This window comes from Artibeus jamaicensis, unplaced genomic scaffold (genome assembly GCF_021234435.1).
Source record: "Artibeus jamaicensis isolate MK-2021 breed Jamaican fruit bat unplaced genomic scaffold, CSHL_Jam_final scaffold_474, whole genome shotgun sequence".
Taxonomy (NCBI): domain Eukaryota; kingdom Metazoa; phylum Chordata; class Mammalia; order Chiroptera; family Phyllostomidae; genus Artibeus; species Artibeus jamaicensis.
The window spans coordinates 48,676,433-48,692,454 of NW_026522046.1; the positions used below are offsets into that span (position 1 = coordinate 48,676,433).

General features: G+C 59.5%; 1 protein-coding gene across 7 annotated transcripts in view; it reads right to left on the reverse strand.

Annotated features, from left to right (window-relative positions):
• Window positions 1–16,022, reverse strand: part of EVA1C (eva-1 homolog C) — a 57,289-nt gene that overhangs the window by 17,892 nt on the left and 23,375 nt on the right. For 5 of the 7 annotated variants that reach the window (XM_053657978.1, XM_053657972.1, XM_053657974.1 and 2 more), the window contains exons 3-5: window positions 15,166–15,289; window positions 9,670–9,822; window positions 1,935–2,078 (exon numbers count right to left, since the gene is read on the reverse strand). In XM_053657978.1, coding sequence (XP_053513953.1) covers window positions 1,935–2,078; window positions 9,670–9,822; window positions 15,166–15,289 — 421 coding nt within the window. The remainder of the gene's footprint in view (window positions 1–1,934; window positions 2,079–9,669; window positions 9,823–15,165; window positions 15,290–16,022) is intronic. The other 2 variants (XM_053657973.1, XM_053657977.1) reach the window with 2 other exon arrangements.

Consider the following 16,022-nt stretch of genomic DNA (forward strand, 5'->3'; position numbering starts at 1 on the left):
GGTATGTAAACTGTGCATCAGTGACGTGTTAGCTCTGCACCTGCACGTCCCTGAGACGCAGTGACGCAGGACGGCTGTGACAGTGCAGAGCCCCCCCCAGCTGACCTCCCCAGGCCCCTTCCATCTTCAGCCCCGGCTCTCGAAGCCCCTGCCCGTCATCGGCCTGGCAGGACTCCTGAGGCCCCACCGGGAGCGGCCCTCCGAGGGCGATGACGGGAGCACGGGGAAAGATTCGGCCACAGAGACCCTGAGGACAGACCTCACGGGTCTCAGGCCCTGGTCCTGGATGTCGGGGGCCACCCCTGCGGTCTTCCCCCTCGCCAGCACCTCTGCTCAGTCCCCTCCACGGCCCACAGCTGCCTGTTCTGGGCCCACCCTCCCCATGATGCCGCAAGCCCGGCTCACAGGGGGGCCGCCCGCACCGGCCACAGGCTGACACAGGGCCCCGGGGGGGGCCTGACGTCCCCTGCAGGGCCGTGGACCCCGAGAGGCAGCCACAGACTCACCGGGTGGTTTCTCTACCCCACCCGATAACTCCGTGACTCGAGGTCCGTGCCTTCCATAAACTACTGCGTCCTTAGCTCCCGCAGAGCACGTGCTGACTGAATGAACACAGACGTTCACACGGACCCCCGGGCACCCAAACCCACCTTCTCTTCACTCAGACGCATGGCAGCCCCTGGAACCTGCCGGAACCTGGTCTGCGGCTCGTGCCCTGCCTCTCCCCTATGCTGGGCCGGAGGGGCCAGAAGCACTAGAACTTGGGGTAGCCCCTGGGGCTGCCTGGGGAGCCTGGGCCAGGACTGCCATCATGCTGCCGCCCACGGAAGGGCCCAGGACAGACGGGTGGACGGTGCCGTGACTTGGAAATACATTGGTGTGCTCACTTCGCTGCAACTAACATTACAGCTTGGACGTTGCCAAGGACAACGGCGTTAGCTTGGGATGGAAAAGGCTGGGGAAAGTCACCAGGTCCTAAAAAGGAATGAAGTTCTGGCACATGCCCAGTGGGGGCGCCAGTTGCAAAGAACCGCATATGTCGTGACTCCCTGAAAACTGATAACCTTCAAAGATCCGCAGGGACAGAACTAGGTTGGGGGCGCCTGGGGTGGAGGTGGGTGGACCAGGAGGGGCTCAAGGGGGCGGGGCTTCCTTCCGCGACCCCGAACCCAACACTCAGTGTACTTCGCGGCTGGTGAGTGGCACCACCTGCGAGTTACACCTCAATAAAACCGGGCGCAAAGTCTGGGAAGTCCGGCAGCGGAAGGGGTTTCCGTGGGCCCAGGTGTCAGGTCCTTCCTTCGTCACGGTGCCGTTTGTCACCCTTCCCTTTCATGTTCGTTACCAAGCAGAACAGAACAAGGAGTGCCCGTCTGGATTACAAACCGGGAACCCACCTCGAACAACAGTGAGCTGCTGGGCTCCGTGCAGGTAGTTTTATCAAACTGGAATCGTGTGGACCGGGCATTTCACTGTCTTATTTCAAAGCACCAAAAACGGTGTCAAGTAATGTGTCACTGGTTATGGCCAGCACTGGCCCACCTGGCCCAGCGCCACGGCGACACGGGGCAGGGGCTGCAGCCACACAGAGAGCTCACTCAGGGCCCCAGCAGGGCTGCAGGGACAACTGTGCCTCTGTGACCTCCCGAGACGCACCCACGAATTCCAGAGCCTCCGAGGGTGCAGACGAGAGTCCCTTCGCACAGGGACACCCAGTGACCCTCTGTTGCTGGGTTCCCACCCTCCCCGTCTGCCGCCCCCCTGATGCTAGAAGGGCTGGGAAACCCCTCTGGACTGAAGGCCATAACCCACAGGGAAGGACAGGAAAGGGGGCGCTGGACTGGGGGGCGTGGCCGCTGCCGGAGTCCCGGTGCTGGGCGGGCCACCACGGTCTCGGCCTCTGGGCAGCAGCTCTGGCCACGGCGCGTGCTTACCGCAGGCGTAGGTGACGGCGAGGCGCTGCCTCACTCCCGGCAGACAGGGGCTCCCAAAGTGCTGGTTGTTGACGAGGATCTTGCACCGCTGCCGTCCGTAGCACCTCTGGGACAGCACGTGCACCGCCGAGTAGGACAGGCAGTCTGAAAGGACACGGCGACCGGGCTTCAGGGCGCACCCGCCTCTGCCTGCACTCTGCAGGCGCCACTTCGGACAGGACACGCCGAGCGCCGTTCCGGAGGCCAGTGCCACGGCAGCACGGGGTCTGCCCCCGCCCCCAACCCACACCGCGTGCCCGAGGCAGCAGGCCGTCTCTGTGAAGAGTGAAAGCAGGACGGGGAGCAGTGGGCGCCGTCAGGGGCCCAGGAGCCACCCGGGCTCACAGGGGACGGTGGCATGAGGGCTCCAGAGAGACGGTTCATGAGGGTGTGTGTGGGTGTGCAACAAACACCCCAGAGGAGGAACAGGACCCCAGGGCTGACGAGGGGTGTGCCCCACCCCAGGCCTGAAGGGTCAAGGGCAGTGGCCTCCGGGCCCCAGAGGGGGCTCTCCCGGGGGCTGCGATTCTACAGGGTGCCCCACCCCCACGGTGTGCTGCGTTCTGTCGGTGTGCACCGCCTGCTGGACCGCACAGGCCTGGAGGACAAGGGCCCCGCACCCTTCCCTGTCGTAGTCCCGGGTCTGGGGCAGCGCCCTTCCCTGTCCCTCTGGGGGGCTCCCGCCTGGCACAGCAGAAGTCGGCTGTTCCTGTTGTTCACTCCCAGCCCGAGTGGGAGTCTTGTGGTTGAGCTTCTGGAAGACACTCTGCCTGTGGCCAAGGTTGTGACCTTGGGCCCTCTTGCTAAGCCTGTGCCCTCACATCCAGGAGCTGACTTGTGGGCTGGTGTGACTATTACACAAAGCGCTGTGTTTAGTGTGTCCCACGCCGGCACCCGATGTCCCCTCATCGGCACCGGGCCACCTCAGGTCAGATGGCGGGGCGGTCTGCAGGACTTGGGCAGCTTGCGGCCTAAATTCAATGCCATCCTTGGGCCTGGCACGATCAGAACTAAGAGTTAAAGCCCTGGACCTGGACCTGGGGGAGAAGGATTGAAAGGAGAATGCCCGGACCGTAGCGAGGGCCGTTGGCGCTGACGGGAAGAGGCTTTTCCCCGATCGGATCTAAGACGCCGTCCCAGTTCTGTTAGTTTGCATTGCTTTGATACAAAGGAGCACAAAATGGACCTTTTTAAAAACATGAAATAAAACCCACATCTGTATAGAAGACGGTTTTTGAATATGAGGGTCTCCAAGACAGTTTTTCAGAAATGTAAAATTTTACAAATGTAATAATGAACAATTCTTTTGTATAACTCGATTTGCCCCAAGAGCCAGGAGAGGTTTAACTGGGGATTAAGATACATTCCCTGAACTCTCCTCCAGTTGATTTTTATGTTGTGCTGTGGGTGGTGGGCACTTTTGCCGTCTTTGGGCGCCTCGTTGTTAACTGGGGTCTTAGCTGCACACAGTCATCAGTTGAAAAGCCCGTTAAATCTCAAGAGAACTTATAATGGGAGGTCTGATTTCTGTGTGAACTACCTGCACTGGGAAGAAGGAACAGTCTGAATTATAGAATTATTCGTAAAAGCCCGACGCTTTAAAATGTTACTGTGATTGTTCTTTGTGTTACACAATAAGTACGTGTCTGTAGTCGAAAACCAGAAAAGCACAGAAAAGCCAAAACTAGGAAAAGAAAACTCCTGGGAAATCCCACCATCAGGAAGAAACTGTCAACCTTCAAAAAAGCATCCTTCCAGCCACGCGTGCGCCCTTCCCTCTCAGTGGGGCCCACACGTATGACTCCGTGTGCTGCTTTTCTCTGTTTATCAGCACATTGGTGACCACGTTAACATAAACCTTATTTTAAAGGGACCAGCTCTGTGTAGGAGACTTGGCTTGTTAGACGTCCGAGTGACTTCCGTGTGTGCACTGTTACACACAGCTCCGTGTAGAACATCCTGAGAGCTGAGTGTTTGCACACACGTGATGCTTTCCACAAGAGTTCCCGGCCATCAATCATTTTGTCAAAGGGCAAAATATGGAGGCTCTGGGGCCACCGTGCTGAGCCGCCACCCAGAAAAGTCCTGCCCACCCCCCTTCCTGCCAGAACCGCATCGGTGCCCCCGACACCGTCTCTGTCCTGAGGGCGTGCGCCCGGCCACGTTGCTCCCTAAGGCTGACAGGGGAGGAGAAAGGAAACCGGTCAGACCCCAGGCCCTGCCGCCCAGCGGGCTGTGGCCAGCGCGACCCTCCGGAGCATGCAGGGCACTCTCGTGACCCTGGGCGTGAATGACTTAGTCCAGGTGACAGGGCATTTCCAGGAAGAGGCCGAGGTCACTGACCATTTGCAGGGCTTCTGTACAGTGTCCGGCACAAGTGACGCCCCTGTTTTTGTGACAAAATCACAAGTATGTCATTCTGTAACAGACAGCATCACACTCAAGCACGCCCTAGGGCATTTTAGGTGAAATGTGCGAACTAAAACTATAAATCCTCACACCCGTGGGGTGACCCTGCCGACCAGGCTCACACGGGCAGCGCTCCTGCCGGACCCTGCACGCGCGAAAGCGGCCATTCCCCTCCGGCCTGACTTCGTTCACACTCTGTCTTCCCGGCCAACTGCCTTCCGCCCCGGCGCGTGTGATAACAAGATGTTCAAGCACTTGATTTTCGGTTTTTTGGCTACCGTTTAGTACAGGAACTGAAGCTGATGGCTCCTCAGAACCTGTGTTTACTTAGATAATTAGGCTGGCTGTGCTTCAGCAGTGGGAGGCCCTGGCACCTTGATCTTCGACTGGAAAGTCCAGGCCTGCCCACACTTGGCCTTGGGGCGGCCTTAGCTCTGCCTTGGAGGCCCAGGGGGCGGCTTTCTCATCCTCTCATTAAGGAGACGGCAGAACCCCAGGAGTCCGGCCAGGAAACGACGGCAGCAGGAAAGGGTGGGGCACAATGGGCGTCCGGGCAGGGGCCCCTTTTCTGAAACCCTGCTTCCCTTTCCGGGGGTCACGCCAGGTCTGCGGGAAGGTTCGCGCCCTCCGGGGTCGGACGCTGCTTCACCGGCCTCCACTCGGGACAGACCGTGACCAGTCACTCTCATGCCTTCCTCTGAGTTTCTCTTCCACCAGCGGGGGCCTCGATTCTCAGGGATCTGACTTGCTGGCTCTTCCAGAAATGTCTCTGGGCCGGCCCCCTCACAATAAGACACAAGGCCCAGCTTTGCCTGGACCTGCACACTGTACGAGGTCACCTTTTGGAGACAGGATCCGGCTGGCTGGATCACGGGTCTCATGTGTCTTCCCTGTCCTGTCATGGCTGTGGGGTCCGCTGTTGAGTGTGTCCGCTGGGCACCATGGACGTTCACGTCCCCTCTGTTCTGCGGCAAATCCAAGGGGTCCGCAGCTTGGCCTCAAGCCTGGGTCTGCCTGTACCCTCACACGGTCTGCATCTGTGTGTGGCTTTGTCATCATGTCCTCGTCTAACAAGGACCTCGGTTCCCCTGGGTCAGTGCCCACAGGACGTCGGTCTGAGCCTCCTCTTTAAAGGCTTGTCTCTTCCAATACAGTCTCCTTCTGAGGCCTGGGGGTGAGGATTTGGCCACGTGACTTTCAGAGGGATACGGTCCAGCCCACAACAGCCAACAAGTTGGCCACAAGTGGTCTTACCTCCTGAATCCGCATGGGGTCACCTCCTCCTGCTGCGAGTCGGGGCTGGTCTGTGACCTGCACACTGTGGCAGAGGTGACGGTGAGTGGCTTCCACTTGTTCTTTGGCATCACTTATTTTGGGAGGAGCCAGTGGCCAGGTGCTGAGGGACCCTCAGGAGACCCCTGTGGGGAGAACCAAGTCCTGGCCAGCAGCCTCCTGCCCACCACACGAGTGGGCCACCTGCCTTCAGCTGACCCCGACCCGGCCAACATCATAACAGTCACGGAAATCACCATCTTTTATGGACGACTGGAACCGCTTGTGCTCAGTTTAGGAGCTACTCGGCTGTGCTTTCTCAGCCCTGAGGCCCAGCCGCCTCCGCCCCCTGCACCCCCAGGAGCCACCTGGGCTCTGAGACCCACGGGCTGCACCAGTCCTCAGCATCCACACAGGAGAAGCACCCGTGACCTTTGTGCAGCCCGGGTGACTCCTGACCACTAGGCCCTTGAGCAATCCTGCAAGGTCATGCTTTTGGGCCAGGACCCCACGGCCCTTCCCCTTCCTCCTGGCCAGGGCCGAGCTGCAGCTGTCACGGAACCCAGAGCAGAGATCGCAGACGGCAGCCTGGGGCCCGGATGTGGACCACAGGCGTGTTTGGTTTGGCTTGCCCGTGTTTACAAAGTTGGGAACATCTCACACTGAAAGACAGCAAAAGTGGATTCCCAGAACCTCCTGACCGGCCGGGCGCTGCAAGGACTCCGGACCCACATTCCAGGCAACAACCACCCGCCGCGGAGCCCAGGTGGCGCCTTGGGAGGGGCCGATCCACTCACGCTTCCCCACGCTCACTCCCAAGCTGCCGGGAGGTCAAAGGTCAGAGACAGACACCGTCACCGCAGGGCTCACTGTTGCCTGGGAGCTGAGCCACCTGCACAGAGGTGACACCGTCCACGTTGTGAAGGCGATCAAACAGGGGACGGCTGGAGGGGCCATGGGCTGGAGGTGCCGTGCCAGCAGGGGGACCTGGGAAACCTCCCTGAGACCACATCTGGGTTGGCGCCCCAGTGAAGAGACGGAGGGACAGAGCCAGCCATGCACAGACGTGCGGAGAGAACATTCTAGGCCAGAGGGAGAGCTCGTGCAAAGGCCCTGGGGTGTGCATGAGGGCGGACTGCTCTGGGGAGTGAGGAAGGGGAGGAGGGCCAGGCCACAGCTGGGAGAGTGGGTTGATTTTCATTACAGAGGGCACAGTGGAGAACTTTAGGCAGGGGTTAACGTGATCAGATTTAATGTAAATAAAATCTCCCTGGCTGGTAGGCGAAACAATCACTAAGGGAGGGGAGGAAACCGGGGAGAGGGAAGATCCGAGAGAGGCCAGGAGGTGGCCTGGGTGGCCCCAGCGAGAGAGGCCCGAGTCCCGAGTGGGCTGGGAGCAAGGGGGCAGAGCCCAGTGGACTTGCAGAGGTGAGGATGGGCAGCCGGCGGGAGACGGGGGTCCAAAGAGGATGCTTTCTGAGGTGGAAGATACTAAACTGTGTTCACACAGGAAGAACGAGCTGATGGCTCTGTGGGGCCGGCCGGCTGGCCGCAGTGCACAGTCTTCATGCACCGTCATCTGGGCCGAGGAGTGAACAGTTTCGGATTCAGTTACACCGGGAAAACGTACCAGGACGGGCAGCCAATAGTTTGCGTTTTTGTACACGCACCGTTTGGCCCTTTCGCTCACCTGCAGGTGAGACCAGAGGGGTGGCTTCCACGTCAAGTAAACTGGGGGTGAGGTGACGGCACCCTCAAGCCCGGCCACGCCCCCTTTGAGCCTCTCTGCCAAGCAGCCCAGGCCTGGCCTGGGGCAGTGGACCGCCGAGAACAGCTCATCCCAAACCTCACCGCACTCCAGCCTGACAGACAGGAGCACTGGACTGTGAAGGGCGGGGGCGGGGCCTGGTGGGGAGGGAAGGAGGAGAGCAGGTGTTTTTTCCCTGGAGGCTCTGCCAGGGCTCAGGCTGCACAAGCCGAGCAGCTAAGTCTGTCAGCCATGGCGTCTGCTAGCACAGTCTCTAGCTGGCTGCTCCTCCTTCCAAACCCAATCCTTCCGGGCCCCAGCAGGTGACCGAATCCCTCCACTCAGAGGAAGAGCCCAAATGCACCTTTCTGGTTGCCGCCGGCCTATGTTAGCACCAGCGGGCCTGGGAACCGGTGCCTCATTTCAATGTTAAGGAACCGAACTCGTTTTTGCAGGAAGAGGTCAGATCACCAAGGGCACTCGATCCAGCTGGGGAGACCAGATGATTGGGTGGGTGGGTGGGGTCCCTGCAGGATGTCCAGGAGGGCCGTGAGCACATGTGCCTCCGGCCACCCTGGGGACAAAGGCACGCCTGGGAGCAGGGAGGCTCCCGTGATGGCAAGGTCATTATCCCCCAGCCTAACGCAGCAGCGGGAACAAGGGAGGGGACTGCAGACGTTCTGAACACGTGTGTTATAGGGAGAAGGGACTTCAGGACTCGCATGGCACTTGCTGGGGCCTGGGTGGTGCCGCTGACCAACACGAGCTTCTGTGCCCCGCCTGGCCGCTGAGACTGCGGACACGGAGCCCTGTCCCCGATCTGAGCAGAGTGGCTGCAGGCCCACTTGGGCCTGCCTTTGTGTGTGGTCTGCCTCCAAAAGACCCTTCGTGACCGTGACGGAAGGCCTTCCCTCCCAGAACACAGGCTGAGGGTCACACACGCGCGCCTTCTGACCTGCTTTTCTGTTCTCTCCTGCATCTCTGTCTGAGTGGGGAGGTCATTCTGTGTTCTTTTTTTCAGACCCAAGATGTTAATTCCACGTGAATTTCTTTTAAAAATTGTTTCATATCACTTGTGGTCCATGAGTAAACTGTAGCAATTTACTACTGAAGAAGCTCATTTGAGACTTTGGGGGACGAAGTGCCGGCCTTGGGCTGCTTCCCCGCAGGGCCTCTTCTCTCCGTGAGAGGCAGGGAGCGGTCAGCTGTTTCGGCGCCGTGGAGGGTGTGTGACGGTTCACTCCGTGTGTCGATTCACTGAGGCTGTCACGCCCGGTCGCCTGCTCAAACACCATCCCCAGTGTGGCTGCAAGGGTATTTTTCAGACACGAAAACATTGAAACAGTAGGACTTTGAGTGGAGCGGATTCCTCTCTGTCGCATGGCGGGCCTCGGCCAATCAGTTGAAGGCCTTCATTACGAAGACGGAGGTTTTCCAAAAAAAGGGATTTTCTCCAGGCTGCACACGGAAATTCTGCCTGAGGCTTCCAGCCTGCTGCGCCGCCGAGTTCGGGCTCAAACTGAACACCAGCTCCTACCTGGGTCCCCAGCCTGCCAGCCCACCCCGAAGATTTCGGACCGGCAGCCCTACCATCACCTGAGCCGGTTCTGTACGGCCAATCTCTCTGTCCACATCTCCTGTGGGTGGTCTCTCCTGAGACTTTAACTAATAACAACGCTTGGGGCGTCTGTGGTGGGCGGAGTTTTCGCCTCTTAGCTCCAAGCTCCCGATGGCTAAGCAGGAGGACTCACAGAGTTCTCCCCCACACCGAACCCAGCCTCGGGGCCCTCCGGGGCATTGCCCTCTGCCTGGACACCTGCCCCAGGTGTCTGTCTGCAGGTTCTCCCCGGCTTGTCCACCACCACTCTGTGAACCTGCGCCGCTCTGCAGCCCGTCCCCCCGACTCCCTTCCCCATGTTATATTCCCCTGAGGGCTTATGTGCCCCTGAAATATGACACATTAGCCCACGTAACATCTGTTCTCTCACTGCCTCCTCAAATGCTGCTGGGAGGTCAGCTCCTCGTGGACTCTGTGGTCACTGAGTACGCCCCGTGCCCAGACGGGGCCTTGCGTTCAGCGGGCATTCAATAGCTGCTCGGTGTGGAATGGACTGGACGAGGGACAGGTGCAGGAGTGTGGGGCGGCAGGCAGCCCTTAGGGGAGCCGGGTCCTCCTTCCCCATGGCTTTCCCTTAACTCAGTACAGGCCACAGTGAGGGTCCCTTCCGGGGAGCCGGCCCCCGCAGACAACTACGTGAAGACACCTACCGAAGGGGGGCAGCCGCTGAGCCCCTGAGGCACACACGTCCCAGTCCCGGGCCCTGCGGCCGTAGGTGGCAGAGTAGATGTTGAGGAACTTGGACTCGTGGCAGTGAAGCTTCAGCTCCTGGTCCTCACACACGGTCTTGTTTTTCAGCTCATCTGGAACAGAGACAAAATCGGGGGCACCATCAGCTTCCCTCGGATGGGACGGGCGAGTGCCACCCAGGCCGCTGCGGGCGCTCCGGGGGCCCTGACACACCTCAGAGCAAGGCTGCAGGAGTCTCGCCCAAGGCCCATGAACTGGCCGTGAAACCAACTCAGCGTGTTGGGACCAGCGATTTCCAACCACAAAGAAGAGCTCAGAGGGCGTTGACATGCATCACGGGAGGTAAGGATAAGCACTGTTTTAACAATGTAATCGTTTTTGGTTTTTTTTTTCAGTTGTGTGAGTATTTTATTGGGCCAAAATGCAGAATGTTTCCTTTACGCTGGGTTGCAAGCAAACCAATTTGAAAGCCACCCCCCCACACCCACCCCAGAGGCCAACAGTGGGACCTTCGTGTCCTGGAATTGATGAAGCTTAAGCCCCTCACTGAAAACATGAAAGCCAATAGTCTCCATACATCAATTTCACCTTTCTATAACTTGTGAATTTCCTTGCCTTTCTCCCCAAAACAGGGAGCAGTGAGGCCAAACTTCTGGGTAACTGTGGGGCTCAGGGGTTAGTTACCATCAGCTCTGGGGCCTGGCCTTGCTCTCTAATGCGGGACCATGGGGAACCTCAGACCGATCGGGTTGGGGGACAGAAAGCAGGCTGCCCACACTCAGGGCCCCTCCTCACTGGCCTTTGCCGGGACCCCAGGAGCCAGCGGAGGTCACTGAGCCAATGCCAAGAATGCCCCTTACCCCGGGACTGGGATCGTAAAGGAACAGGTTAAACTTAGAGCCATGAAAAGTTTTGTTTTCTTTTTCTAAATAAGAAGAATGCTGAGCCTGACCCTGCCCGGGAGGGCTGAGCTGGGTGAGTCACGTCCGCCCCGGTAGGAGCTCTGCAGTGCTTTCTTTGAGAAGCGCGCAATCCCGGCAACCACGAAAGGAGGGCTGACCTCAACGGCCAGGGCAGAACGGCGGCCCCGCTGCGGAGCACCGGGCCTGGGCCTGGGCAGACCGGGTGGACGGGCAACAGAGCGCTTGCCTGCCCCGCTAGGCAACCCGTTTTGGGTTGCCTAAGAAAAATGTTAAGAATGCCTCGGGGCAGAGCCGGCAAGGACGAGGCCAGGAGGCGGCAGGAAACTTTTTCACAGGGCTGCTGGCTTGCTTTCTTTTTCTTCCTTTCTTCCTCCATCCTCTTTCAGAAGTTTTTAAATTACAAGAGTTTATTTCTTCTAAGGCCTGTTGTGAAAGACACTGACCAGCCACCATCTCCGTGCTGCCTTAAAAAGCCGGTTCACTAAAGGTGGCTGGATGCCAGCCACGCCCACACGCGGAAGTCTCCTGTGATTGGCCCCCAGGTTACCGTCAGCCCTCTGCTGGAACCTAGGAGCTGCGAGTGTCACATTACGGGCTCAGGGTTACTGTCGCGTGTTCCGCATGTTCCGTGGAGTCACTTGGTTCCTTGGGAATGTGCAATTCACTGTCGCCTGACAGTGACATTTCTGGGGTCTGAAATGACCAGACCCCGAAAGACTTGATGCTTTTCTTAGAGAACTGGAACTTGTTTCACAGACGGGTTGGAGCGCTCAGTGGTCCCTGATTAGGAAAGGGGCGGGCAGCCTTCAGATGTGGGGCGCCGAGAGCCACGTGGGTTTAGATGGGGAAGTAACCCGGGCCTGCAGGAGGCGGAGCCACAACTCTGCTGAAAGGACAACCGCAACCAATCCCCCCCACCCTGATTCCACCAATCAGAGGGCAGGGTCGTGATCCATCATGCAATAACGCACAGGAGCACGCGTGACCTGCCGTGGGGTGTTCGTTATCGCGGGCCTCATTCACAACCGCGTGTGTGGGGCAACATTAACGCGCAGACAGATGATCAGTCACTTTTTAGCATTTTTAAATTCTTTCCAGATAGTGCACCCTGCTCCTGCCTGCACCCAGGGCAGACCATTCCCCAACCTCCCAACCATCGGTGTGTCGCTGCCTTTCAGTCATTCACATTTTAGCAAGAGTTACTTTAATCTGCTTGTCGGAATAGTAGCTACCAATGACTGAGGCCCACTTCATGACGGGCCCCGTGCTAAGCCTATTCCACCCAGCACTATGTTTTCAGTCTTGACAGCAGCCCTAAGGCAGAAGGGGCACAACTGTCAGCTAACACTTGAGTTGTGGAGCCCAAGGAAGTTTCCCTCCACTGTCCAAGTCACACAGCTGCCACCCAGCAGACAGGGCTGTGAACCCAGGGCCTCGCTGCGCCCAAAGTTCTCTGAAGGGGTGAGATTTGGGGGGAGGTGAAGCATGGGGCGCGCTCATGGGAAAGAAGGTTCTGGTGAGGATTGCTGGTAAAAGAGCTCTCCACAAAACAAGCACACGCACAAGCCCCGGGCGCAGCCTTTGCCAGTTCTCCAGGTGCGGCCGTCCCAGCCCAGGGGGGGATGCCCAGCACTGGCCCTCGGGACAAGAGCCGCCTCCACGCACCCTGGGGAGGCACCGGAGAGCTTTGGATAGTCAGAGTGTCACACAGGCTGGACCTGGGACAATGGGAAGGAAAAGGGGCCGGAAAGTGTGGGGACAAGCTTCATAGAAGCAGTCAGTGCCCCGGGTGGACGATGTCCAGGCACACAGGGGTGCTTGTGTCCCCCTGAAGTTCACATGTTGAGATCTCAATGCCCAAGGTGACAGGGTCAGGAGGTGGATCTCTGGGGCGGGGTCTCCTGACAGGCATCCGCCCTGTGGTGTCAGAGCAAAACCACAGCCCTCCCTGAGGAACTGAGTCCACAGGAGACACTGGACCTGTGGTACCTTGACCCTGAACTTAGCCTCCAGATCTGAGAGAATAAGTGACCGTTGATCCTAAGCCACCCAAGTGACAGCGTTTTCTCACAGCAGTGGGAACGGACTGGGCCACTGGCTCTGCCTCTAATCTGTTACTCATGGGGCAGCTGGTACAGGGTGGGATGGGGAGCCAGGTGCATCTGAGCGCCGTCCCTGGGGATATGCACTCAGGGCCTGCTCGCCCCCGGGTCCCGCCCCGGCTGGCTCCCTCCAGCCCCTGCTCCCTGGCCACCGGCTTCTGTGAAGGCTGATCTCTCTGCGCCACACCGACCTCAGCCCTGCAGGTCTTGGCTCCATCATCGCCTGCCAGGACAGCTGTCCCCAAAGCCCTCCTCTGAGCTGCCTGCACAGCGCCAGGGGAGTGCCCCAGAACCCTGCCCTACTGGGCATCCTGCACAGAACTGCATGATCCCACTGTGAATGCTGGGCCCCACTAGATGGCAAGATGTAGCCACTGAGGATGGGCTCGCCTGCATTCCCCCGCGCCAGGCGGCCCCCAGCCCCATAGGTGGACTCTGCTCTGTCAATATGGCTGGTGCACAGGTGCAGGGGTCCTGACAGGTGCATGTGCACACAGGTGTGTGAGCCATACAGGAGTAACAGAGAAACCAGGTGAACCCGCATGGTGGTGACTCTGCTTGAACAAAATTAAGGAGGCTGCAGGCTGCGGTGGAGAGAGGGCAGGGCCAGGGGTCTTCTGTAGATTCGTTTTGGAGTGGAGACCATCTATCTAGAGGAAGGTGATGCATGGCCTGGAACCTGAACAAAGAGGACGAGCTGGCTAACGGAGATCTCGGCTAACACTGGCTGGTTGTGGGGACCCTGGAAACCGCTCAGGAAGCCTCTACAAGTCAGGAGCCCTCTTCATATCCACCTGGGCCAGCGCCCCGCCCCCGCACACAACAGGTGCAGAGCCAGGGCTTGCAGACCGAAACCGCAGGCAGCAAGGACCTCACACCCCTGCAGCAGGGCCCTGGCCCCCAGCACACACTGGCCCTGCGCGCTGCCATTTCACTGGGGCCTATTTGTCTCCGCTGGAGGCGGGAGCCTGCCACCATTGATCATGAATAGTTTCCCACGTACAGAACCTGCGAGACAGTGTCACTGCCAATGGTCACACTCCCACCCCCAGATCCTTCGGCCCCTAACGTGTGGAGCAGGGGTGGCTTCTGGTAGGACCCTTTTGAACCATGCGAGGAGAGCGAGCAAGAGAAGGGGAATCTACGGCAGCACAGTGCTATCGTGGGCGTGGCCATGGGCGTGACTGGGTGTGGCCGGGGCGTGGCTAGAGCGTGATCTGTTTTGAGAATTTGCTGTAGAGGAAGGTGCTGGAGAAAAGGAAGGGTTAGAAGGGATTTCGCTTTGTCTCCTCAGCAGGTGGGGGCAGAGCAGATGAGACCCCCTGAGAGGGTGAGGCCGCGTGCAAAGTCCCAGGCTGCTGGGGAGTGTTTGTGACCCTGCGTATTCGAAAACGTGTATGTGTGGTACTCACAATGGGATGTATGGGTGCGAGTGTCTACATGTGTGCACCAAGTGTGTCATCTGTCCGTACAAACGCGTGAGTGTGTGTTTGAACGCACACTGTGGAGACAGAGCCACGGGAGCCTCGGGACCCTCCAGAGGTGTCCCAGCCCGGCAGGGAGCGGGTCTGGCTCGGAGCCTGGACACTGGCCCAGAGGAGGCCGGGCTGCCTCTGCGGACGTGCACTGGAGCGCTGGGGGCGGTGCCGCACGCAGCTGCCCAGCGCCCGCCCCCACCCAGGCCGCTGTGTCCTGGGAGACGCTGATCTCCGGAGGCGGAAAGCAGCAGAGAACAAAAGGCAGAAAGCAAAATGACCGTGTGGGCGGCAGTACAGTGCAGGGCCGCGGGCAATCACTCCTCACATTCTGGTTAGACCCGCCGCTACCTGGGGCCTCTCCCAGGCCGGCCCTCCCGGGAGGAGGGACCTACTCGCTGAAGAGCAGTTCCAGGAGCTGCCCCCAGAACTGACGTGTTTCAGAAATGGCAACAGGAAATGGGGGAAAGTGCAGGAATCAGAGAAGGTGTGTAGCCACATCTCCCCGTAGGGACAGACCCCCCCCCCAGGGACAGACCCGTCAGCAGCCCTGCTGCGTGTGTTGGGGGGAAGCGCCAGGCCCCCGAGTCTGGAACCCAGGTCTGGGCGGGGCTGTGTCTCTGGGCTGGCTCCCCCGCAAGGCTTCCTCACCAGGGCAGTGGCCCCGAATTCTGCCCCCAGTACCATTGGCCTCCAGATGGCTGAGGTTGACATAGAAGAGGGTTTGTGCAACTCAGGCACCTGTATGAATGTACATGGATGCATGTGTGTGTAAACACACACACACACACAGCAATCCACACAAACTGAGCAGCCGGGGAGGGTGGGGCCCCGCATTCCTGTGCACAAGTGTTTCAAAGTTGGACCCACGCCGACCGGCAGAGAGTTTCCCCCAGGGGTGTGCACAACAGCGCAGCCTGCACCCCAGACACACCGTCCCCTTGGCGGTTACTTACTAGGTTGGCATTTAAAGGAGACCAGGAGGTATTTACTGCTTCCTGGACAAAGGTCAGGTCCAAAAACTCGGCTGTTCACCAGGAGGTGGCAGGCCCTCTGGTTCTGGCACTCGTCCAGCACCTTCTAGAAGGAAAGGGACAGAAAAGGACAGGCTGGTGAAGCCCACCAGTGGCTGCGGGACCCCACCTCTGGGCTGCGGTGGGCTCAGAGGGGACAGTAACCAGACAGGGAGCCCGACGCGGCCATGCACGGCCGTCGCATCCCCGGGGCCACGGCTCGCAGTCCCAGCCAACGTGCCAAACTTTGGAGGCTCTCGGGGAGGTGAGCGAGACCAGAGCTCAACCTGAAGGGACTGGGAGGCCCGCCCCGGGAGCGGTCCCTGCAAGAGCCCTGGGGAACCAGGAATCCCAGTCACAGTTCCTCATCCTTAGAGACAAGGACAGAGAGATTGATGTTGAGGGGCCTGAGACACAACCCCAAACCCAGGCCAACAGCTAAGAAAGCGATCCCCCACCGGCCAGCCTCGAGGGCCCGGAGCCTGGGGGACTCGGGGACTCTGCCCAACGCGTGGCTGAGCCCTTTCTTCGGACTCTCTCTCCCGGTTTCTCCGGGCAACTCCCTCCTGTGAGGGGCCCGCTGGCTGGACCCTGAGCCAGACCCCGAAATGCCTAGCTTCTCGCTGCCTGTCTCCCCCTTCCCGGCCCAGGCCCTGCCCACGACAAAAGGGCCCCCCAAGACCATTCCTGACTCTCCACCTGCTGCTGTTGGGCTGCATGGGGCGCAGGTTCACGAGCACCGTGTTCTAACGGCAGCTCCGTGAAGGAGGCGGCCCCGCAGGTGTGTGTGGAACCAGGAG